Here is a 25961-nt window from a genome sequence, read left to right as displayed (position 1 = left end):
TCTCTCCTATTAGTGGTTGGATTGGTTGCACTCTGGTTGTGGGTCATGTGAACTGTTGGTTGCTGGGAGGCAATGTGGGAGAAGAGGATTGGGATAGAGGATGCAGATTCTCCAAAGTCCTGGGAGGCCGACCTGTGTGGGGGCTGGAAATTCAGAACAGAAGGTAGATACCTCTGCTCACCACTCCCTTTTGCCAACAGAAAAATGAGGTGGTGCTCAGCACGAAAGACTTCAACTCTGTAGCTCCCTTTGTACCTACCCTTCTGCAGTGCTTCCCTAACATCTGGGATCAGAGATGTCCCAGCAGGAAAAAAAATCTGATTTTTGAAAGTCATTCTATCTACTTCATACAACACTGGACTCACTCTGAGGCCAAGGTATTATGCTGGCAAACTGTTCAACATCAACAACACAACGAGGTGAGTTGACCAATACTAACCAATGGTCACATTGGGTACGCTTCTTTTATTATTATTATTTTCAAATCTTTACTGTTGAGAGTATTACAGGTGTCCCCCTTTTCTTCCCCTATTCCCCCCCCCCTCAGTTCCTGCCCCACCCCAGGCCTTCACCACCCTATTGTCTGTGTCCGTAGGTAACGCATAGATGCATATAAGATATTTGGTTAATCCCTTCCCGCCCCCCCCCCCCCGCCTCCCCCCCTCTGATATTTGTCAGTTCCATGTTTCCATGCATCTGATTCTATTTTATTCATCAGTTTACTTTGTTCATTATATTCCTTGTTCATTTATTTTGATTTTTAGATTCAATTGTTGATAGATATGTATTTATTGCCATTTTATTGTTCATATTTTCTATCATTTCTTTCTTCTCTTTTCTAGAATGCCCTTCAACATTTCATGTAATACTGGTTTGGTGGTGATGAACTCCTTTAGCATTTTCTTATCTAGTTTGCTTGCTTCAATTTCATTTAGATATTTTTCTGGAGATTTCTTGTTCACTTGTGACATGTTTCTTTGTCTCCGCATTTTGGCTGCTTCCCTGTTTGTTTCTGTGTATTAGATAGAGTGGCTATGTCTCCTGGTCATTAGTAGAATGGCCTTGTGTAGTAGGTGACCTGTAGGGCCCAGTGGCTCAGCCTCCCCAGTCACCTGAGCTGGGCACTCTAGGTGTACCCCTGTGTGGGCTGTGTGCACAGTCTTGTAGTTGAGTCTTGATTACTGTTGGCATCACTGGGAGAAACTGACCCCCAGGCCAATTGGCTGTGAGGACCAGCTGCGACTACAGTGGAAGAGCACCTGTGCAGGAGACACTCCTATGGAGGAGGACTTGCTTCAATGGGGCTTTGGTGCTCACTGAGTTTGCTTCTTCCCTTGAGTTTGTTGCTTGTTGATGTGTAGAGTTGTAATCTGGTATGTTCTGAAGCTGGCCACTGGATGCACTGGCTCTGGGAACTCCTGGGAGGTGCGACATCAACCACTGCCTGGAGCCACCCGGCAGGAGCTACAGAGATGTCTGCAGATGGCTGCTACTTGTATTGGGTTTGGAGTGCCCAGCTGAGGCACAGCTTTGAAGTAAGGCAGGCTGGTGCTAGTGCTGGGTCTTGGGTCTTTTATTGATAGGTATGGGGTATGCTGATGCCAGCTACTGCTTTTTTGAGAGAGATTAGCAAAGTCTGTATCCTGAGCCAGGATAGGCCATTCATATGGCAAACAGCTTGAGTGGGGCTGCAAATTGAATGGGGTAGGGTCTCAGGGAATCACTAGGGCAGAGTGAACTGGGTGAGCCAGGCTGATGGAGACTCAAATATGGCTGCCTGTCAGCTCTACGAAGGTGGAGGTCTCAGCGTAGGAAAAATGACCCCTGCAAACACCCCTGACTGGAAGAAAGCCACCCTGAGTTCTTGCCCTGATGCCAGACAATCCATTTCCTCCCCGAATGTCCCTGGTTCCTTTCAAGCCGGCACCCCAGCACTGGAGCTCAGAGGCATTGAGTCCAAGTAAGTTCATGAGCTAGTTCTTTAAGAGGAAGTAGGTAAGTTTCTTGGTCTGAAATGGGGGAAGGAGCAAGGCTATGCATGTGGCCAGTTATTCTCACTCTGTTGGCCCCAGACTTGATACAGCATTGGTGTTGCTTTCTTTACCTGGGGGACCGTGTAAAATGGAGGAAATATTATATCCAGGGCTGGAGGAGAACAGGGAAATTTACATGGGAAGGAAAAGCAAAACTTCAAATAATATGGGAATTGAAGAGTGGGTGGGGTTTCTATAGGTTGAGATGGTGAATGGGGATAAACCCCAGGAGGATAGATGGAAAGTGGAGAAAGTGGGAAGGTGGTCCCAACCCAGGGGAAGCTGGTAGTGACAGGTGAGGTGGAGGGGGAGCAGGTGGGTGGATGAAAGGCTAGAGCAAACATGTCAAACTTGCGGCCCGTGGGCCACATGCCTTGTTTATTTGGCCCGTGTTAACCTTTGAGTTTGACATGCTTAGGCTAGAGCTTCACAGAGGATGTTAAGCAATCACTGAAGATTTCTGAGTCAGAGGCTGAGATCTGAGCCGCAGTAATGACAGGCTCACCTGGCAGTGAGTGTGGGGTGTGTTGGAGGTGGGAGAGGCTAGAGATGGGAAAGGGGTCGAGGGGGCGATTGCAGCTTCCATAGCAGCTTCTATAAGTTCATACCCAATGAACCAGGCTAGTGGACCACATCATGGTATTAATTGCCCCAAATATTTTGATTATCAACTGAAGATCTTTGTTTTCTATTAAAATGAAATTTGAAAATATCAAGCAGAACTGGACTAATTTGGGAAATGGAAGACCTTCTTATATCTGAGACCGTATCAGCTCTAAAGCAAGTCCTGAAAAGTAAGCATTAATTTTTAACTTCTTAAAAGGTATGTTTGGTGTGGAATGGGAGTGATAAGTAGTCACTCCTTCTTTCTTAAAACACCCTGCAGATGTCGGTGGTTATAGGTGATTTCTTTATAGGAAGCTGGGGGGAGCCTCAGATAGTCATTATCTGGTTTGGATAGGACAGGTGTCTGTCTTGCATGCCAACACCAGATCTGCAGTGTTGGTGGTAGCTGGCTGAGGCAGAAGTGGGCATCGATACGCTGGCTTAATGGCAAAGTGTCTACACATTAACAATGTCTTCCCTGGGCACATTTTGTGAAAAGCAAGCACATATGCTATGCATTTTCTATTTTTAATTCAAACCTCTCATTTTACAATTGAGGAAGCTGTTTTCAAGAGGTTATGTGACTTTTCTAAGCTCACAGAGATAGTAAAAATTAGAGTTTGCCATGAAGTTAGGTCCAATTTCATGGTCATTGTTCTATTACTCCTAATCAAATGGGGTCCCCCTAACGGCCTTTCTTCCCTAATCTGGTATGTGTGTGAGAGAGGGGGAGAGAGAATGTGCATGAGCATATGTGTTGAGAAAGTGGGGAGGCGCTGGCCTCTGCTCATCTCTTCCTCTTCTATGTCTGTACGGAATGGGCAGGTGGGACACTTGCTCAGACCTTCTGAGCATCAGCCTCCTCCCAGATCCAATTGAAGCCAGTTGGCCAGCCAATCTCTAAGGGCCCTTTACACATAGTTGGTACTCCATGGTTATTGAATTGAACTAAAATGTAATTTCTCCAGGAGAGCAACCTTTGGCCTAGACACGTTTTACAGGAAAGGAAGAGGGCACAAAGACATGCCTTTGGACAACACCATTGCCTGGGACTCTCGATGAAATGGTGGGGTTGTGGACTGGATTCACACACATTCACATATTGAAGTCCTCATCTCCAAAGGTTAAATGAGGTCATCGACTGGTGAGAGAGAGGATGTGCAGGAACAGAGAAGAGGCCATGCGAGGACACAGCGAGAAGGTGGCCCATCGGCAAGGCAAGGAGAGAGGCCTCAAGAGAAACCAGCCCTGCCCACAGGTCTTGCTTCCAGCCTCCAGAACGGTGAGAAAATACGTTTCTGTGGTTTAAGGCATCCAGTCTGTGATGTTCTCTCATGGCAGCTCTGACGATACAGTTGGCTTCCTCAGTTATCCGAGGACTGAACTGGCAGCTCCCCAAGTCCTTTGCTTTTTTCCCCCTTTACTACCAGAGATTTCTGATTTTTGGACAGGAATTGTTAGCAGTTCTTCCTGAGGGGGAAAGTCCTCAGGAAATCTGGAGCAGAAGGAAGTGCATGGACTCTGTCCATCAGAAACCTCGAGGGTTTGGAGGGTGGTTAGGTCTCCACCAAAGTCCATGGTCCCCAAAGAACCCAAACTGCCTTTGGTGGGGGGTGTGCTCCTGCGCTGTCCATCACATCCTCCTGACAGCAATGAGACACATCTCTGCTGTGATCCCTGACCTGAGAATGTTCTGTAACACATGGTATTTCGGTCATTGTTACTGCTACGGCTACTATTCATGTAAATTGAGACCAGGACTTAGTTTTACTAGAAGGAATGGGTGTACCTCAAGAACTTGGTCCAGTTCATTCCTCTGAAACAGGTAAAGTTTAAACATCTTTTATTTCAAGAAATAATGCTTCTAGACTTTCCTGAAGCCAGAATTGTTCTATAAAAGTATTACAGAATATTACACAAGATTTAAAAAAACAAAACACACGGTATGCTTCTTAATAACTTGAAGCCTTTTTACAAAGCATATCATTCATGACCATAAATATGTTTCCTCTGTCATTCAGCCGGTGGCACACACATCTGATAAAGAGCTAGTGAATTTTGACATATGTACAGAGTCTACAATAAGGACTTAAAGTTATCAAAGATTCAGCTATACCATTGTAAATTATCTTTAAAAGAGTTTACCTTAAAGAAAACATAATTTACCTATGCGTTTGACTTATCTAAAAGGAAAATCGCTGTTAAGCTATTACTGGGAAGTTGATTAGGATACTGATAACTTTCAATGAGGTAATCCTTTTGCTGGTCTTTAAAAATCTAATACATAATAAGAATGTTTTCAAGAACACGTTTTGAACTATGCCTTTAAAAAATCAGAACTTGGTGAAGGTCTTAATCATACAATCTATGTGTTTAAATTATGAAACATTCACGAGTATGTTTTATTGGAAAAATTCCGTATATAAATTCAAAACAAAATACATTTCCTCAACACTTAAGCTTATTAGCCAGGCCAAGAAAACAAAACAAAGATGGAGGGGAATCTTTAGTCCTTTCATCCTGTTAAGAAAATGAAAATTTAGCTATCGTAAGTATATGATGAACACTTTGAGGCTAGGCACAGAGAGAGCAAGTGATCTTTGTTTTGCTTATTTATTTTTGCTGCTAACATTAGCCATGCCTTTCTGCTAATCAGTTTTAGCAAGTCAAGGGAAACCACATGCAATGTTTTCTGGCAAAAGCATATGTTAAACAATATGGGATCCATACTGTGTGTCATCCTTGGGGATCTAGTTTAATTTGTCTCTCTGAGAGCAAGCAGTGAGACTGTGACAAGCCTGTAAAAAAAAAAAAAAAAAGACTAGCCAAACAGACATGGCTTTTAGATCTCAAAGTGCAAAATCATTGACCTAAAAGTGATGGCACTGAAAAATTCCAGTGGTTAAAAATGAGTCCAAACCACATGAGGCAGGCAGTGGGAAGTGTGTTGAAAGTTTCACCAAGGACATCCAGTTTCAGAAATGCAGGAAGGCACAATTCTAGCCATCGTGGTGGATAGCATTTGTATACGCAGGTCTCTACAACTTTCCAAAGTTAATACTGTTTTAGTGTCCACTAAACCAACAAAAATCCACAAATTACCTTTCTTTCTCACCTTGACACACAGTGAATTACAGCACCGGTTCCGTGTGCGTCCGCTCGCATGCGCACTGACGTCTACTGCAGGCAGGTCCCTAGGGTAGCTTGGAATGTTGGTTGACTTGATTGCCTTTATTAGTTTACTGATAAAAAGTTAATACTGTGTTTAGGGTAAGATAACAATTTTGTCTAATCAGTCTCCCCTCTGTGACTTTTCTCCACCTCGTTAGACATACTCTCCATGCCGCAGGTGTTACTAGGCTGCTCCGAGGTGGACACTTTGATCGTCTGAGGAGTGGAATCCGGGTCAGGATGCCCAGGAAGATACAGCTGATCTTCGGAGACATCTTCTCCCGGACCACCATCCTGGGGAAAGCCTTTCTGGTGCCTGCTGATGGGCTGCAGCCTGGGGTCGAGTTTGAGCACCAGCTCTGGCATGTCACCACCACTGAGGTCAAGTTCAAGATGACTCACCTCTTCATGCTCCATCCATTGGTCAGTTTTATGATTTCTCCAGTGTTCAGAATTCAAACGACTAACTTCTGGAATGTCGTTATTCCATTCAAGTTTACTCTCCGGACTGAATGTTGGTCGGGTCAAATGCAGGGTTTGAAGGTCGGCTGGCAACGTCAAATGAGGGGCTTCCTCAACCGTAGGGCTTGGGTCTTCATCTGACTCAGCAGAGGCCATCTCTACCGGCACAGAGGGCTCAGCAGATACAGCCAGGAACCCATCACTTTGAGCAGTTGTCTTATTTGTTTTCTTTTGCTCGTGGTGACTGTTCAGCAGTGCAAATACTCTATCTACATCCTCCAAGTAAGTAGTCCAGTCAACCAGACTAAGTCTGTAGTTCTGTCTGTGCTCATAGATGCTTTCCTTTATGCCGTATAAACCCTCCAGGCCTTGCCCGCCGATGTCTGCAGTGGGACTGGGAAGGCTAACCTTCCCATCCATCCCATAACTGTCCTCTGTGAAGAGAGAGGAAGATGGGTCATTAGTGGAGAAAAGATTTCCTACTTTCAGACAAGCAGCTGGCATTGTTTTTACATAGCAAATCAATTTGAAGTATAACACTGAAAAGTAGCTCACCCTGGTAATTTATTATCAAGGAGTGGCCTTAGGATACAAAAGTGATTGAATAACACAAAATTGGGAAGAAGATCAAGTGATAACGGCTATGACTAGGTGAAGTTAGAGGCTCATGTTTTATCCCTGGCTCTACTCAAGACAACTCTGTAACCATGAAATTGTATAAGTCTGAGTTCTGGTTCCCTCATCTGTCAAACATGGGAATGCTTGTGTGATAAAACCCTTACTTCTTCTGGGATTGCTGGGTAAATGATGGATTTGAAAGTATTAGGCAGAGCTTAGGAAGATATTTTTATTTTATATCAACTGGTACTTTGTTTAAAAACAAATGCAACTAAACTCTTCAAATCAAATACTTAAATCTATTTCTTTGTGTGTGTTTTTTTGCTCTAAAAACCCTATGATAAATCAGTCTTTCAGTGGTTTTCATAGTATGCAGAGAATGCACCCCCTTCTCTCTTCAGATCTTTCTACATCACTGAGATGACCACAGTCCTGCAGAAAACACCATCTTTTCCCTAGTTGTGCCCAAGTACTGTTCTAAAGAGGTGGCCTAGATTAATGCAGTAACTAGCAATACAGCTCAGCAAGAAAAAGAACTAAAACTAAACAAAACCCCAAATCTCAGTTTAACTAGAAGATAGAAAATGTATATAACCTTCAAATCACCTGTAAGTAAAAAAGAAGTTAATACCAAATCTCAGCAGAGCTGGATGACACATTTTGGGCACAAGCCTTAGAAAACAGTATGGATGAGAGCAGGAGGAGGTGAGGATGGAGCCAAGAATTGATTTGAAACCATTGCTGGAAAGAATGTCACCCTGAAGTATAAAATACGGTAGAGTCCTGGTACATCACAGAGGTGACCCCAAGGAAGGGACTTAAGTGTGCATGCATCAAGGTGGCTGTGTGAAAGGCCTGGCTTTTGGGAGAAACGGATACAGAGGAAGGGAGATACACCCTTTGGAAACCAGATCATAAAGGAAAAAGGAAACAAAGAAGGGACATTTCAGGTCCTGCAAGAAAAATAGGAATAAAAAATTGGAGTACATGCGACCTTTCCCACTCCCACCCCCAAATAATACATGAAAAAGTATATGTGGCTACACTGCCGGAAAAAGATCCTCTTAAATTAGAAATTGTAAATACTTCAAATTCGTGAAATTAGTAAAAGCAGCCTACATTTACACAAAATTATTATAACAGAAAATAAGGAATCCATCCTTTTATGAAAATGCCCGTGCCAAAATAAACTATAAAGTGAAAAAAGATACAACACAACACTGCCAAGTAAATGCAATCAAGCATCTGAGGGTGTGAAAGCCACCTTCAATCAGAAATTATAGTATGAGCCAAGGCTGCTATGTCCAGATGAGCTCTCCTGCAAGTATCAGGCTCTAGAAAAATAGTTCCAAAAAAATGTAAGCATGCACGGTATACTGTGCATGTCAGCTCTTCTCGAATACAGTGGGGCCTTGACTTACGAGTGTCCCGACTAACGAGTTTTTTGAGATACCAGCTGTCTCTCGGTCGATTTTTTGCATTGATAGAGTAATTTGAGTTAATGAGCTCCTTAACAAGCTCGGTCTCGGAACAAATTAAACTCGTAAGTCAAGGCCCCACTGTAGTCTTCTAGCAGATGAGTTTCATTCAACCAAAAAAATCCCTGGGGAAACCTCAGCCAAAGGATTGGTGGTGAGCATTTAATATAAGGGGCAGGCAAAAGTAAGTTTAGAGTTGTTCGTATAGAAAATAATACAATAAATAATAATATAAGAATAAACTCTGCAGACTGGTGCAGCCTCTGTGGAAAACAGTATGGAATTTCCCCCCAAAATAAAGTGGAACTCCCATTTGACCCAGTGATCCCACTTCTAGGAATATATCCTAAGACATTAGAAAGGATATATGCACCCCTACGTTCATAGTAGCACAATTTACAATTTGGAAACAGCCTAAGTGCCCATCAGCAGGTGAGTGGATTAAAAAACTGTGGTACATCTATACAACTGAACACTACACAGCTGTAAGAAAGCAAGCTTACCATTTGCAACAGCATGGATGGGCCTGGAGAGTATTATGCTAAGTAAAATAAGCCAGTCAGAGAAAGACAGATATCACATGATCTTATTTATATGTGGAGTCTAACAAACAACAGATGAACAAAAATAGAACTAGAGACATAGAAGCACCAAACCAACTGTCAGAGGGAAGGCAGGGCAAGATGGGAAGAGATCAACCAATTAACTTGTATGCATATATGCATAACCCATGGACACAGGCAATAGGTTGCTGGGGGGCAGGGGCGGGCTAATGGGGAAAAAGGGGATATATGTAATACTTTCAACAATAAAGATTTAAAATAAAACCAAAACTCTGAGTACTCACAACTGTAAAGCTACTTTTGCCCCATCCTGTATCAGGTCTGGGGGTAAAGCAAAGGTAGGAATGAGGTAAAAAATATTTTCTATGACAAAGTGCAACTAGAAATGAGAAGAAAAACAGAAAAGCGGAAAGAGACTGAGCTAATTCAGAGTATAGTTCAATAATAGCTGGGAATCAAAGAACACTGTTAAAAACTGACCAAAGATAGAAAACTTGGATGCTAGTCAGCAAATTTAGGGTGTAGCTTCCTTATTCATTTCAAGTTTTGGGATTATAAAATAAATGGTTTATATTAAGCTTGGCTGGTGTGACTCAGTGGTTGAGCGTCGACCCAGGAACCAAGAGGTCCCTGGTTCAATTTCCAGTCAGGGCACATACCCAGGTTGCCGGCTCGATCCCCAGGAGGGGGCATGCTGGAAGCAGCCAGTAGATGTCTCTCATCAATGTTTCTCTCTATCTCCCTTCCTCTCTAAAATCAATAACAATAACAAAGGATTTATATAGAAAAAAACTGACCAAAGAGATAATAAAAGATTAAATATGAAACAGGGACTAGGGACATTGAATAGGTATAAGTTCAAATGCAACCGACAGGACCAAAATACTAACTCTATTAAGTTCCTAAGGGGGAAAAGGGCACCAGCTTTATAAAGAAGCAGCTATCTACTGAAGACACAGTGAGAAATACAGAAACATAATAATAGGAGATACTCAATCCAAGACAGGTCAAGTGGACTAAAAATTAATATAATACAAATAATAATCAGGTTTTAAATGATGAAGAAAAGCCCTATTCACAGTAGCAACAAAGAAGGTAAAGTACTTATGAATAGACTTAACAAGAACTGTGCAACACAGTTAAGAAAACACTTCAGAAACCTCCCAAAGACCCAGAAGTACCCGACCAAGTAGAAAGAGACCCTTTGTTCTTAAATGAAGACTCAGTATCTTAACGTTATGAACGTTATCTTAGGGCTTGGATGGGGAGCTCAGATGGACCCCGATCCTGAGCGGGGTGGCCATGTGGTGTGAAGCAAGACTTACCCACCAGTTGGCGTGGCTTGTCTAGCAGAGCTCCTGCTGCATTTCCGTGCCTGGCTGTCCCTCCAGGCGCACTTCCGTGCAGGGTGCGAAGTGCACATGGTGGCCCCGACCCACATCCTAACAGCTCGGCCCCTGAGTACCCTCATCGCCTTGGGAGGCTGCCCTCACTTCCAGCCCCTATAACCCCAGACCTTGACCCACCTCTTGGTCAAGCACCTTAAAGGGAAAAGCCCAGCAGTGCCAGCAAGGCGGCTTAAAATCAATGGAGTCCTGAGGTGTGAGGGAGAGGAGACGCCAGGGAAGCGTCACCAGGGCAACGTGGGGCAGGGCAGTGACCTGAGCATTTCCGGTGGTGCAGACAATGGGTTTGTGTGTGGAAACCTGGTTGCCAAGGAGTGATGGAGATGGTGGTGGTGGTGATGCATAATTTCTCTGTGTTTCTTTCTTTCTTTTTTTTTTTTTTTTAAATATATTTTATTGAGTTTTTACAGAGAGGAAAGGAGAGAAATAGAGAGTTAGAAACATCGATGAGAGAGAAACATCGACCAGCCGCCTCCTGCACACTCCCCACTGGGGATGTGCCCGCAACCAAGGCACATGCCCTTGACCGGAATCGAACCCGGGACCTTTCAGTCCGCAGGCCGACGCTCTATCCACTGAGCCAAACCGGCCTTGGCTTCTCTGTGTTTCTTATAAAATATGGTAGCATGCTCTGAAATGAGAAGGGCACTATTCCCCTTCATACACTCTCCTTCATGTAAGTGTTGTACATCCCAGAGCACGGCTTATAATAATGCCCATCGTTGATAGGGTTTGATACATGCCAGACTCTGGTCTCAGCTTCTTACTCGCAAGGCTGGGGTTTGAGCCCAGGCTGGCTCCAGCGAATGTGCTCTAACCACAGTGTGAAACAGCCTCTAACACACAGCTATGCCACCCACATCCATCTGCCAGGCCTGGGCTGTTGCTATAGGGCAGTGATGGCGAACCTATGACACGCGTGTCAGAGGTGACACGCGAACTCATTTTTTTGGTTGATTTTTCTTTGTTAAATGGCATTTAAATATATAAAATATCAAAAATATACATCTTTGTTTTACATGTTTGCAAATATCAAAAAATTTCTATATGTGACACGGCACCAGAGTTAAGTTAGGGTTTTTCAAAATGCTGACATGCTGAGCTCAAAAGGTTCACCATCACTGTTATAGGGGAAGATCAATCAAAGAACCAAACGCAAGTGGACAGGAGCACGGTTGTCGAGGGGGATGCAGGATGTGGTCCGCTGGCCTGCACAGAGGACAAGGGAGCAGACCTGACTGTCTGCCCCACAACCACACGCCGTGTGTGCCCCGCCGGATCCACGCCACGGCCGCCAGGAGCTCGTGTTGGACACCAGAGGGCAGCAGCAGCAGCTCTCACAGGCGATGGGAAACAAACACCTGGCCCCTGTCGATCTTATACTATTTTGCAACACAGAAATTACTGCTTTCAACTCAAGCCACAAATTATTTCCTGAGTTTTGGGGGCCACTTGCTGAGCTGTGTCCTTACTCTGAGCTTGTCCTAATGGCAAAATGACCAGAGTGAGTAAGTAAAAGCCTTTCAACTACCCCTGCCTCTCACACACACAGACCACAGCAAAAAAACACATAAACAAGTAATGAAGCTGAATAGGAAACAGACTTGCTTTTCAAAGACCTTTTAAATAAGTCCAAGGATTCGTTTTTGAAAATCCACACAACTGAAGGTAGTTTGAAAACTCTTATTTAGTCCATCTTGTACAAAAGAAATTTTCTAAAGTACACTTGAATTTTCAAATTTTAAATTCATCAGGTTTGCTTGTCATTTTTCTCAAAGGCTTTTGTAATGATATTTCATGCTTAACAATGCATCCTAATTAGTTTTCTAAAAAAAAAAAAGAAAAAAAAGATCTTAAAGAATCAAGGCTTATGGAACAAATATCTATCCTTCTCAAACTATTCCAAAAATCCAAGAGGAAGGAACACTTCCAATCTCTTTTTATGAGGCCAGCATTATCCTAATTCCAAAATCAGATAAAGACACTACAAAAAAAGGGAATTACAGGCAAATATCCCTGATGAACATAAATGCTAAAATCCTCAAAATATTAGCAAATCGGACATAGCAATATATTAAAAAGATCATACACCATGACCAAGTGGGATTTATTTGAGGGATTCAAGGCTGGTACAATATTTGCAAGCCAATAAATGTGATACATCACATAAGCAAATTGAAAGACAAAAAAAATCACATGATCATATCAATAGACGCAGAAAAAGCATTAGATAAAATCCCACACCCTTCTTTGACAAAAACTCTCAGCAAAGTGGGAATAGAAAAATTAGACCTCAATACGATAAAGGCCATACATGATAAACCTATAGCCAACATCATACTCAATGGGCAAAAACTAAAATCATTTTCCTTAAGAACAGGAACAAGACAGGGATGTTCACTTTCACCACTCTTATTTAACACAGTACTGGAAATCCTAGCCACACCAGACAAGAAAACATAAAAGGCACCCAAATTGGAAAGGAGGAAGCAAATCTCTCATTATTTGCAGATGACATGATATTGTATATAGAAAACCCTAGAGACGCCACAAAAAACAAAACAAAACTACGAGACTTAATAGATGCAATTGGCAATGTAGCAGGATACAAAATTAACACCCAGAAATCCATGGTATTTTTATAGACCAATAATGAATTCTCAGAAAGAGAAACTAGACAAACAATCCCATTTACCAGTACAACCAAAAATATTAAGAGACTTAGGAATAAACTTAACCAAGGAGGTAAAAGATTTGTACTCAGAAAACTATAGGATGATGAAAAAAGAGAGGAAGATATAAACAAGTGGAAGAATAAACTGTATCCATGGGTTGGCAGAACTGACAATTGAAATGTCCATACTGCCCAAAGTAATCTATAGATTCAATGCAATCCCTATTAAATTACCAACAGCATATTTCACAGATCTAGAACAAATACTCCAAAAATTATATGGAACCAAAAAAGACCCTGAATAGCCACAGCAATCTTGAGAAAGAACAACAAAGTAGAGGGGTCACAATAACAGTATCAAGTTATACTGTAATCAATACAACCTGGTACTGGCACAAGAACAGGCATACACATCAATGGAACAGAGAACCCAGAAATGGACCCAAGACACTATGTTCAAGTAATATTTGACAAAGGAGGAAAGAGCATACAGTGTAGTCAAGACAGCCTCTTCAATAAATGGTGGTGAGAAAATTGGACAGATATATGCAAAAAATGAAACTAGACACCAGCTTACACCATACACAATAAATTAAATAGATAAAAGACTTACATGTAAGTCATGAAACCATAAAAATCATCCTAGAAGAAACCATAGGCAGCAAAATCTATCTCTCATAGCAATATGTTTGCAGATACATCTAGCACAAACAATACTAAGGAGAAAATAAACGAGATTACATAAAAATAAAAACCTCTGCACAGCAAAAGAAACCATTTTTTAAAAAATGAAAAGGGAGCCCACTGTCAGGGAGAACATATTTGGCAATGATACATCTGATAAAGGTTCACATCCAAAATACATAAGGAACACAAACAACAAAACAAAAGGCAAACAATCCAATAAAAAAAATGGACAAATGACCTAAATAGACACTTCTCCAAAGGGTGCATACAGATGGCCAAGAGACATATGAAAACATGCTCAAAGTCACTGGTCATCAGAGAGATGCAAATTCAAATGACAATGAGTTATCACCTCACACTTGTCAGAACGGCTACCATCAATGAATCAACAAAGGACAGGTGCTGGCGAGGATGTGGAGAAAAGGGAACCCTAGTACACTGCTGGTTGGAATGCAGACTGGTGCAACCATTATAGAAAACAGTTTGGAGTTTCCTCAAAAAATTAAATATGGAACTGCCAATTATTTGACCCAGTGATCCCACTTCTAGGAATATATCCTAAGAAACCCAAAACACCAATCAGAAAGAATGTTTGCACCCCTACATTCATAGCCGCACAATTTACAAACCTAAGATCTGGAAACAGCCCAAGTGCCCATCAGTAGGTGAGTGGATAAAAAAGCTGTGGTACATTTACACCACAGAATATTATGCAGCAGCGATAAAGAAGGATCTCTTACCTTTTGAGACAGCATGGAGAGACCTGGAGAGTATCATGCTAAGCGAAATAAGCCAGTCAGAGAAAGACAAGTATCACATGATCTCACACATAGGTGGAATCAAATGAACAAAATACACTGATAAACAAAATAGATCCAGAGACACAGAAGCATGGAACAGACTGTGGAATCTCAGAGGGAAGGTGGGGGTGAGTGGGTGGTGTGGAAGAGAGCCACCAAAGACCTTGTATGCACATGTGCATTAACGCACAGACACAGACCGTAGGGTGGCGAAGGCCTGGGGTGGGGGTAGTGGTGGGGCTACAAGGAGTGAATAGGGAGAAAAAGGGGGACATATGTAATAAAACAAAAAAGATTTAAAAAAAAAGAGCCAAGGCTCGTGAACCCGAGCAGCGCCGTGGCTGGAGGGCGGCGTGCTGGTACATCCATCTGGAGACGGCAGCTTCCCGGCAGCTCCACACACAGTGGCTGCTTCTGCATTTGCTCCCTTTCAATCCCACAGGAGACAGCGAGCACATCCAACTCTGCATTTGGGTGTCCAAGTGAGTGGCCAGGTGTGACAGGCAAATGCTCTCAGTAACCCTGTTCCATGATTTCCTGCCCACAACACGGTAGCTGTGGAAAGGTAGCTTGCCTCACCAATTATGGGATGGTGGCTTATGAAATGCCAGTCACTGTGACTTAGATAGTATCCTTAGATCTGGCCTTTGGTAAGGAATTGAGGAGAAAAACAAGCCACAGGTATTCACCCTGCACACACGCATGTCAGTGGCCACAAGACCAGAGAGGGGACTCCACGGACTAAGGTTTTCAAAGCTGTGCCAGTCGACCTCAGAAAAGATGGCGTTGGCCCCGTTTAGAGGTGGCGGCAGGGATGAGGGAAGGGAGAGCCCCAGGTGCTCGCATTTAACTCCAGCTGGAGAGCAGGTAAGCACTCTTCATCTCCAAGGTGTCCAGGGATGACGCGATGGAGAAGAACACTGACTCAGCTCTGACCAGACTGTGTCCTAAATAACCTGTCATATCCTTTACTCTCCCATGAGAGACACAAAAGAAGGCCACACCGAAAGCCCCTTAGCTGTAAAATCTGAGTGCATCACAAAATAACCATACAGACAATATCCAGCATCAGGGCCACTTAACATGTCACACTTTGGAAGTGTGGTTAAGTGCCCCCGGGAGCAGTGCGGGAGTATGGGGTATTACCTCGTCAGCCCATATCCCGGGTGAGACCAGCTTAAGAGGGGGTTCTTCTGCTCGGTCCTACGTGGGCTACGGGTGATGCGGGTCGGGGTGGGGGCAGATCGAGGACAGGAGACGACAGAGAGGGGAGAAAAAGAAGAGATACAGAAATGTTATCAAGTAGCCTCAGAAGTCCAGCTTTGCTGGTTTCATTTGTTTACATCTTCCCACCACCGTTCCTACTGTTTCGCTTCTGGTCCCACTGGAGCAGCCCTCTCAAAGGAGGGACCGGATGGTGGGGGTGGGTGGACAGGGAGCCCTGAAACACCAATGTTCTTTAGTTTCTGAGACGACATCAGTATGGATGGTGCCAGTTAAGTCCACGTGCCTTTGATGGAAGTTTTTCCCCCCAAAGCATTCATTAACTAGGGTGCTGACACTTGCCCCGAAACAGAGGTGGTAAGGGCTGACCGTCTTGCCCCACATGGCACCTTTCTGACAAACCCACCTGAGGTCTATGCTTGGAGTGGAAGGGCCAATGATGCTGGGTGACCAAGTGACATGGCCAACAGGCATCTGGGTCCCTGGTCTGGAGCATGAGGAGGTACGAGGGGTGGGTGGGGGTTGGAGGGGGACAAGGTCACTGGGCTGAGGCCTGTTTAGGAAGTGTGTGTGTCGGGCAGCATCGTCTCCGAGCTATGGTGACACCTCCCCCTGCATGTCTTACTCCTGGTTCCCGTCCCCGTTCCCAGCACCTGCTCTTCAACCACCAACCCCCGCAGAGCCTCGCGAGTCCCATCCCTGCTCCTTTCAGCAGCAACACTCATTAAGCATCGCTAACAAGGAACCACTTCCACTTCCTCCCACTTCAGCTTGAGAAGGCTCCTCAAACCCCCATCACTCTGGCTGTGCTCCTGACGTTCCAGTTCGTAAAGATCTCCAACCCGTGTCCATGAAGCCTCTCCAGCGAATCAGCGCGTAAGCGCCACCAGGAACATAATCCCCCCCACCCCCCCCAGGCCCCCGCTTCACATCACTCCACGCTCACAAGCATCACTCAGCAAGCACGCGAGCCCGGAGCGAGTCAGTGCTCCGGGGCGCCGTGTGTGACAGTGAGCTGCTGTCAAGACCCAAGGACAGATCCGGAGCCAAGGGCACGAGGTGGCGGCCAGTGCCCTTAGGAAAAGCATGCGCCCCAGCTATGCTCTGCGCAATGGGGTGAGAAACGGAAATTAGTTGAAATGGCTGGATCATGCAGTTATTGGGAAAGAAGCTGCCAGGGAGAATAAAAAAGGGTGAATACCTGTGTAGGTCATAGCTTCCTCCATCTTTATTCCCTGATCGAGGAAAATACAAGAGGAATGTATGTTAGTGTGAGGACTCACAAAAACCGTTCACTACATAGACTTCCCATGCACAACACCCAAGTCCTAGAAAGAAACAAAATCTGTTAAATACCGACAGTGCCGAAGTCCAAAAGAGCTTTTCCATTGGGTTCAAAGTGAGGGTCAAAAGCTATAAATAAAGAGGTTTAAGATAACTCACATAAGAGCTTTCACATGAAAAGGGGGGGGAGGGAGAAAGGAGGAGAGGCCTTGTAAAAACAGCCAGAAAGTGCTTCCAGAAGTCTGTGCAAGTCTCAGTAAAAGTTACATTTCGGTTATTTTTAGACAAAACACTTGGAAAAAAAGGGCCAATAATCACCTCCCTTAGGAACCTTCTAGAAAGTGGGGAGGACGACGTGAAGTCTGAGGGCAGTAACTGCGCCCACCTGGCGGGTCACTTCGCCATGAATCCGCTCGGTCAGGTTTCCCTGAGGGGAGTTGTTATGTCATCACCAATAAGCGAGCTGTGCTCCTTGGGGGAGAAGTATCTGGGTGTAATGTTTCCAGTGCCTCGAAGAGTTGCTTTAGTTTCCAGGCTTTTGTGGGCTTTTTTTTTTTCTTTCTTTCTTTTTGTAAGATTTGAAGAAAAGGTTAACAGATAAGCAGGGGCCATGAAAAGATTTGAGCAGAGTGGGGTCAGTGACCAAAAGACCTAGTTTTTGAGTCGGGACTGGACTCTTCCGGCTGCCACTCCTTTCCCTGAGGTGCTAGCTGAGCGGTGTTGATGGAAGCTGACACAGGGCCCCTCTTATGGGATTTATAATTTCTTACGGGGCTCTCACGGCTCAAAAGCCTTCAGGACCAACGGTGGTGGGAATGTCAGGTGGGGATGTTGGCCCTTTTAGGACCCCCCGCCCCGCAACCTTTCAAGTCAATGACTCAGGGAGCTGCTCGGGAGACACAGGCTGTGAAGGGCACAGAAAACTCAGCCTCACACAGAGTTTCCTGCTAATGGCTCCCTGCAGCCGGTGCCCAGCTCTTCACCCTTTTCGGGTTGGTCTGCTATGCCGTCACCATGGCCTCGGCCAGCTTCGGGTCTCTCTCCTTCCTTCTGCAGACAGCTGCTATTTACATTTCTATGAGAAGCCTGAGAAAATAGGTATTCTCATTCATGGTGGGATGGACAGTGCATCCCCACGGGCAAAGGAGAAATAAATTAAGCACTGCAGACCAGGGAGGGAACATCTGCTCGATTCCACACAGGCCCTCTTATCCTTTTAGATCCCAAGACAATGAATGGCTCAAGTAGCTCTAATTTCAGATGTAAAATCCCAGCGAGAGAAATCAATGCACGAGGTCATGGGCTTGGGTCCAACTGGGGGAGCTCCAAATTGTGGTAAGCAAAAAGAGGGCATGGTGTGCTTCCATCCAAATTCCCTCTCAAATAAAAAAAAAAAAACTCCTGGTTTACCTAGAGCAGCGGTTCTCAACCTGTGGGTCGCGACCCCTTTGGGGGTCGAACGACCCTTTCACAGGGGTCGCCTAAGACCGTTGGAAAACACATATATAATTACACATTGTTTTTGTGATTAATCACTATGCTTTAATTATGTTCAATTTGTAACAATGAAATTGGGGGTCACCACAACATGAGGAACTGTATTAAAGGGTCGCGGCATTAGGAAGGTTGAGAATCACTGACCTAGAGTATATCTTATGACTTGTTGACAGCAAAAACAAATCAGTCCCCCATTCTTTCATCCCATCTTCCAGGGGATGCTTCCATCCGGAATCGAGGTTTACTAACAGAAGCCCTGTAGGAGAGGCTGGGACAAAACGCTCACCAAATCTCCTGGTGCGTTCCATTTTCCATTCAGGCACCCAGAGCTAAATTTACAGGAGAAATTGTGTTTGAAACTGTCTGGGCAGATTTCCCTGCACGTGTATGTTTCTATGCATATAAACATTTCCAAGGCAGGAAACTTGAAAACACAAAGAATTTTCCAGGTAACATAGAAAAAAAAATCGTGCTTTCTTACCCACGTCAAGGCCCTTAGGTCTTGGGTTGCACTGCTTATACCCTTGGCAGCTTCTGAGTTCCATGAGCTGGACGTGCAGCTGATTCAGAATGCCCCGCTCCACCGTGTGCACCGTGTTCGTGAGCTGTGGACGGAGAGGCCAGGGCGGTCTAGTTAGGCTCCTGTTCTGCTTATTCTATTCTCAGTCTCCTCCACGGGATGAAAACACGCGGACTTACCTGATAAGGATCTGTATTCATATCAAAATACTCCAAAAAGCCAGTGGCGAACTCGCAGAAAAGAAAATTATGCGTCTCATTAACTGTCCGCAAACACCAGTAGGTGTTGTTGTTAGAACTCGTGCAAGCGCAGAAAGAGCCCACTGTGGGTAGAAAAGAAAACAGAATGAAAGAATGGAAGAACGGAGGCAGGCTAGCCATTCCAACGCTGCCTCATCGTTACGCTGTAAGATTCACATTCTTTCCCCCTTTTCTGTACAGATTTGCTGTGAGATGTGAGTTCATTTGACCTTGGACCAGGTGCTTTGCTTCCTTGTTTACTTGTGTGTTTATTCAGCTAATATTTATTGAGCATCAAGTTTGTGTTGGGGTTCAGCATCTCATAGGCATGGTCTGGTCTCTTGAGAAACATACAATCTAGTTGGGGAGACAAATGTTAAGCAAAAAGCAGAAATTTTAGAAAAAACCCCCCACACAAACCGTGTAATTACAAACGTGCTAAGTTCTACAGAGAAAACGAATGGGCTGACAGTACAGAAAAGAGGCTTACGTCGCCCTAGGCACAGGGGAGGGCTCCGTGAGAAGTGACGTTACAGGTGAACTGAGGGTGAGCAGGTCTGTGATAGGCACAGGGCTTTGGGTAAGTGCCGGGTCGAAAGCCTTTTAGGGACCAGTGTGTGCCTTAAAGGCCCTGAGGTGGGAGGGAGCTTCGGGTGCTTGAGGAGAGAGAAGAGCCGAGTGGCTGATGTAGGTGAGCGTGGGAGGAGATGCGTCAGAGGAAAGCAGGAATGTGGACACGGGGCTTTGTTGCAAGGTAAGGATTTTGCTCTTTTTCCTACGAAAAACCGGATGTCGTTCAGTGATGACTCTAAATCCTCTGAGCAGAACAGACTGGCAATAGCGAGAGGAGAGTCTGGGAGACACACAGGCTTTGCAGAGGTTGAGGTAAGAAATGGTGGATGGTCACAGCTCAGAAGGGTGCAGCTGATCGAGGTCTGAGTCACCTCCCGTGGGAGTTACGAGCAAATGGCAACTTCACATTTCTTAATACTCCATCTCTGAAGGGCTTGCCAGCCCTGACACAGCACATCCGTCACTTCCTCAGGACCCCGCTCCTGCTATTCCCTCTGCCTGGGGTGTTGCCCCCTCCCGCTCAGGACCCCTTCCACACCGACCGCTTCTTTGAATCCTTTAGGTTTCAGCTTAAATGTCACCTCTTCAGAAAGGCCCATTAGCCCCACCCTCTCAAAATGGTACCTTTGAATAACATCAATAACCGTCTCCTTATAGCATCATCACACTTTGTAATTATTTCACTTTCTTTTTATGGTACCCCCCCCCCCCCACACACACACACTAGAATATGTGTCATGAACTACGTCTTGTTCATTGTTGTGTCCGCAGGACTCAGCCCAGGGCCTGGCGGAGAACAGACCCCAGCCATCTGAATGGCCCTCAGAGATCCCCGCCCCCGCTTTAGGAAAGCACGTTAAAAGTTCAATGCTGTGCCTTGAAGAGTGTGCTCAGTCTTCATGTGACTGTAGACTTCATTGCAAACATGGACACTAAGATAAGCATCAAGGCAGCCCTGACCCGTTTGGCTCAATGGATAGAGCGTCGGCCTGCAGATTCAAGGGTCCCTGGTTCTATTCCGGTCAAGGCCATGTACCTTGGTTGCGGGCACATCCCCAATAGGGGGTATGCAGGAGGCAGCTGATCGATGTTCCTCTCTCATCGATGTTTCTAACTCTCTATCCCTCTCCCTTTCTCTCTGTAAAAAATCAATAAAATATATTAAAAAAAAGAAGCATCAAGGCAGAAAAACAAAATGCTGCACAGATAAGCCCTAGGCACCCACTTGTACCCCCCAACCCCCGAGAATAGTCTGGGGTTCCTGCACATCCCCAAATCCCAGTTTGAGAAACACTGACCTACTGACCCAGCGGGTATTTCAACTACTCCACTGGATGACAGGCCTTCAGTCAGATAACATGCCACAGAAGTTAGGGTGTTCTTTCTCTGTGACCCATACCACTACAGCAGCGGTTCTCAACCTGTGGGTCGCAACCCCTTTGGCGGTCGAACGACCTTTTCACAGGGGTCGCCTAAGACCACCCTGCATATCAGATATTTACATGACGATTCATAACAGTAGCAACATTACAGCTATGAAGTAGCAACGAAAATAAGTTTATGGTTGGGTCACAGCATGAGGAACTGTATTTAAAGGGCCAGAAGGTTGAGAACCACTGCACTATAGCAATATAAGCATTGAAAATACAGAAGTGTGGCCCTGGCCGGTTTGGCTCAGTGGTTGGAGCGTTGGCCCATGGATGGAAGGGTCATAGGTTCGATTCCCAGTCAAGGGCATGTACCTCAGTTGTAGTCCATGCCCGCCCCAGTCTGGGCAAGTGCGGGAGGCCATCAGTCGATGTGTCTCTTGATCTTTCTCTTTCTCTCTCTCTTTCCTCCTGCTACCTTTCTCCCACTCTCTCTCTCTAAAGATCAATGGGGAAAATATCCTCGGATAAGGATTAAAACAAACAAGTGCACAAGTGTATTCCATATCCTCAGAATCCTGTAAAACCAGACACTTTGCGGTGTCCCTAATATTCTGCAAGCACAGTGCCAGGTACTGACGGGGACTGACTCAGTAGGATGTGGACCCTGCCTGTGAGGAGCTGCACTTCCTGTGTTATACACAGAGTACGCACTTGAACTAGAGCAGAAACAACATGTATTTGGGGCAAAGTTGTCACCGTTACTTAGTTGATCTGCTATAGAGCAGTCTTCCTGGGAGGCTGGGTACTGTGGGAAACATCAAGAGGAAAACCCAGAGAGAGCTCAGCATTTTCAAACAAAATACCAAAACAAATTTCAAATAGATAGATAGATAGATAGCAATGTCTGGCAAAATGATTCTAGTTGCCAGTATGGAAAATAATATGCGGCTCCTCTCTCGGATGACTCCAGAGTCCGGTTGCATCTGCTGAAAGCCTCACCTAAATGCCTGCAGCTGAGTCACAGTGTCTCTGTGGCGGCCGGAAGTGGCAGTTAGAAAGAATGAGGGACTCACGGTTCCAGAAAGGGGCCGTCTGCCAGTGGTTGTTGTCGTGAGTGAAGCAGGTCAGGCCGGGAAGGCTGCACTCCTCCCCCTTCCTCTGGCGCTTCTTCTCCTTCCTCTCCTTCCTCCTCCTCCGATTCTCTTTGAAAAGCTGCAGCTTGCTGTCCACTTCTTGAGCGGCCTCCCTATTCCCAAAGAAGGGAGATATATATATATATATATATATATATACACATACATACATACATATATATGTATATATATATACACATATATATATGTATACATATATATATGTATGTATATATATATATATGTATATATATATACACACATACAGAGGGGCCTTGACTTACGAGTTTAATTCGTTCCATGACAGAGCTCGTAACTCAAATTACTCGTATGTCAAATCAAAAAGTGAACGAGTGAGACACGTGATGCTGGGCTGATGTTGTGGCGTTCACTGTGATGTTCGCTGCGCCAACTAGCGGTGGGGTATCTGAAGCTGGCTCATAACACGAATTTTAGCTCGCAACTCAAAGCAAAAAATTGGCCAAGAGACGGCTTGTATCTCGAAAAACTCGTTAGTCGGGACACTCGTAAGTCATTGCCCCATTGTATATATGTGTGTGTGTGTGTGTGTGTGTGTGTGTGTGTGTATATATATATATATATATATATATATATATATTTATATTTATATATAACATTCCACCAAAAGACTACCAGATTTTATAAATGAATTCAGCAATGTAGCAGAATTATAAAACTAACACCAAGAAATCTATGGCATTTTTATACACCAATAATGAACTCTCAGAAAGAGAAACTTGAAAAAAAAAATCCCATTTACCATTGCAACAAAAAAATTTAGATACTTAGGGATAAATTTAACCAAGGAGGTAAAAGACTTGTACTTGGAAAACTATAGGACATTTAAAAAAGCGATAGAAGAAGATATAAACAAGTGGTAGGATATACAGTGTTCATGGATTGGTAGAATTAACATCATTAAAATGTTCATACTACCCAAAACAATCTACAGATTCAACACAATCCCTATTAAAATACCAACAGCATATTTCACAGACCTAGAACAAACTCTCCAAAAATTTAGATGGAATCCAAAAAGACTCCGAATAGCTGAAGCAATCTTGAGAGTTGGAGGGATCACAATACTAGATGTCAAGTTATACTATAAAGCCACTGTACTCAAAATAGCCTGGTACTGGTGCAAGAACAGGCATATAGATCAATGGAACAAAACAGAAAACCCAGAAATTGACCCAAGCCATTATGCTCAATTAATATTTGAAAAAGGAGATAAGAGCATACAATGGAGTAAAGACAGTCTCTTCAATAAATGCTGTTGGGAAAATTGGACAGATACATGCAAAAAAATGAAACTAGACCACCAACTTACACCATACAAAAAAATAAACTCAAAATGGATAAAAGACTTAAATGTAAGACGTGAAACCATAAAAATCCTAGAAGAAACCATAAGCAGCAAAATCTCAGACATCTCTGGTAGCAATATGTTTACCAACACATCTCCTAGGGCAAAGGAAACTGAGAAAATAAACAAATGGGACTACATCAAAATAAAAAGCTTCTGCACAGAAAAAGAAACCAACAAAATAACAAGAGGACCCACTGCATGGGAGAACTTATTTGCCAATGATATATCCAATAAGGGGTTAATCTCCAAAATTTATAGGGAACTCATACAACTTAACAAAAGGAAGATAATCCAATTAAAAATGGGCAAAGGACCCTACTAGACACTTCTCCAAAGTGGACATATAGAAGTCCAAGAGGTATATGAAAAAATACTCAAAGTCACTAATCACCTGGGAGATGCAAATTAAAACAATGAGATACCATCTCACACCTGTCAGAATGGCTACCATCAACAAATCAACAAACAAGTGTTGGCGAGGATATGGAGAAAAGGAAACCCTAATGGGAATGCAGACTGGTGCAGTCTCTGTGGAAAACAGTATGGAGTTTCCTCAAAAAATAAAAAATGGAACTCCTATTTGACCCAGTAATCCCACTTATAGGAATATATCCTAAGAAATCAGAAACACCAATCAGAAAGAATATATGCACCCTTATGTTCATAGAAGCACAATTTACCATAGCTAAGATTTGGAAACAGCCTAAGTGCCCATCAGCAAATGAGTGGATTAAAAAAACTGTGGTACATTTACACAGTGGAATACTGTGCAGCTATAAAAAAGAAAACTCTTACCATTGCAACAGCATGGATGAACCTGGAGAACATTATGCTAAGTGAAATAAGCCAGTCAGAGAAAAATAAGTATCACATGATCTCATATGTGGAATCTAATGAACAACATAAACCGATGAACAAAAATAGATCGAGAGACATGGAAGCATTGACCAGACTGTCAAACCTTAGAGGGAAGGCGGGGAGGGGGGTGGAAAGAGATCAACCAATGAACTTGAATGCATACATGCATAACCCATGGACACAGACAATAGGGTGGTGAAGGCTTGGGGTGGGGGCTGAGGGAGGGCTGGGAGAGGTCAATGGGGGAAAAGGGGGGCATATGTAATACTTTCAACAATCAAGATTTAAAAAAGAAAACTTAAGGAAACAAAACAAAGCTCATAATTTAAAAAAAAAAAAAAAAGAGGGGGGAGGATATTTTCAATGACCAGAAAGCAACTTCTTAGTTAAAAATAGGATTATTGCTATAAACCTTTCACAAGTATTTAGGCACACCATAATAGACATGCAATAACAGACCACTTATCTTCCACAGAGGCCCTCCAATCAGCAATAGGACAAGTTCATTGTGAGAGCTCTCTCGGAATTCTCCCTCAACAACATCAGCACTTTCTTCCTTGTTGAGCAGCAGAGTCTGCTAGCTCCCTCTCTGGACAAATGGCTTCACTCCCTGGTGGCTCAGTAGCCGGCAGCCATGAAGTCAATGGTTGGGTTAGATGGCTTGCATTAGAAGGTTTCTAAAACTCTCCGACCAATTCGACAATATAGGCTTGGGTAGAATTGTTGTCTTTTTATTATCTTATTAAATACTAAATGCCCTTCCCTGGCAAATTTTACTTATTATTTAAAAAATATGTGTATTTCTTCCAACTTTCAGAATTCCCCACGATGGCTGGCTGCTCTCTAGAACACACTGAGCTAATCCAGAGAGGCCATCTCCCAGGCACCGTGCACAGAAAGCTGAGCCTGCACGGAGTGAAATCCAGGTACCACGCAAGCATCGGCAAGAGCCCACACAGAATCAGGGAGGCACTCTGCTCGGCTGCCCCTCGAGGGGGCCATGGCATCGCCACGCGCTTGGCAAGGTGTGGGCTTGCTTTCACCGTCTGGAGCTACATGCCTTCCCCGTTGCATCTACTTTTTTCCACACAGGCTCACAGGAGTCGCTGCAGCCTTTCAGAAGAGCCTAGTGGACAGTCCTTCACTCCCACAAATGAAGGAAACAGAGTCACTTACTTGAATGGGTGGAGATGGCTCTTTAATTTCTCTTGCTTTTTTACACCTTTTTCTTTATTGTAGTAGCTACAGGCAAGAAGATGAGAAAGTGAGTCTTCATCAGCATGCATTTATCAAACAGCTTATTTTATAACAAGAAAGCAAATAGAAGGCAGTTACTTTGTTGTAACTATCTTAGCTTAATGGGACTTTTAAATGT

General features: G+C 44.0%; 1 protein-coding gene and 1 long non-coding RNA gene across 2 annotated transcripts in view; one reads left to right on the top strand and one right to left on the bottom strand.

The window, feature by feature from the left end:
* The first annotated feature begins 842 nt into the window (after positions 1–842).
* LOC308533181 lies at positions 843–7190 on the top strand. The gene is made up of 3 exons (XR_013997046.1): positions 843–2827; positions 3608–3921; positions 5969–7190. It is a non-coding gene; the product is annotated as an uncharacterized lncRNA (long non-coding RNA).
* SULF1 (sulfatase 1) overlaps positions 4467–25961 on the bottom strand; it is a 159044-nt gene continuing 137549 nt past the window's right edge. Inside the window, exons 18-22 of the mRNA XM_081111003.1 lie at positions 25763–25828; positions 22279–22451; positions 19203–19345; positions 18985–19108; positions 4467–6706 (exon numbers count right to left, since the gene is read on the bottom strand). Of these exons, the coding sequence (XP_080967129.1) occupies positions 5928–6706; positions 18985–19108; positions 19203–19345; positions 22279–22451; positions 25763–25828 (1285 nt within the window). The 3' untranslated portion in view covers positions 4467–5927. The remainder of the gene's footprint in view (positions 6707–18984; positions 19109–19202; positions 19346–22278; positions 22452–25762; positions 25829–25961) is intronic.

The sequence above is a fragment of the Myotis nattereri genome (genome assembly GCF_964212035.1).
Source record: "Myotis nattereri genome assembly, chromosome: 17".
In the NCBI taxonomy this organism is placed as follows: domain Eukaryota; kingdom Metazoa; phylum Chordata; class Mammalia; order Chiroptera; family Vespertilionidae; genus Myotis; species Myotis nattereri.
The sequence above is the reverse complement of the archived record's forward strand: the minus strand, read 5'-3'. Positions and strand labels throughout refer to the sequence as shown.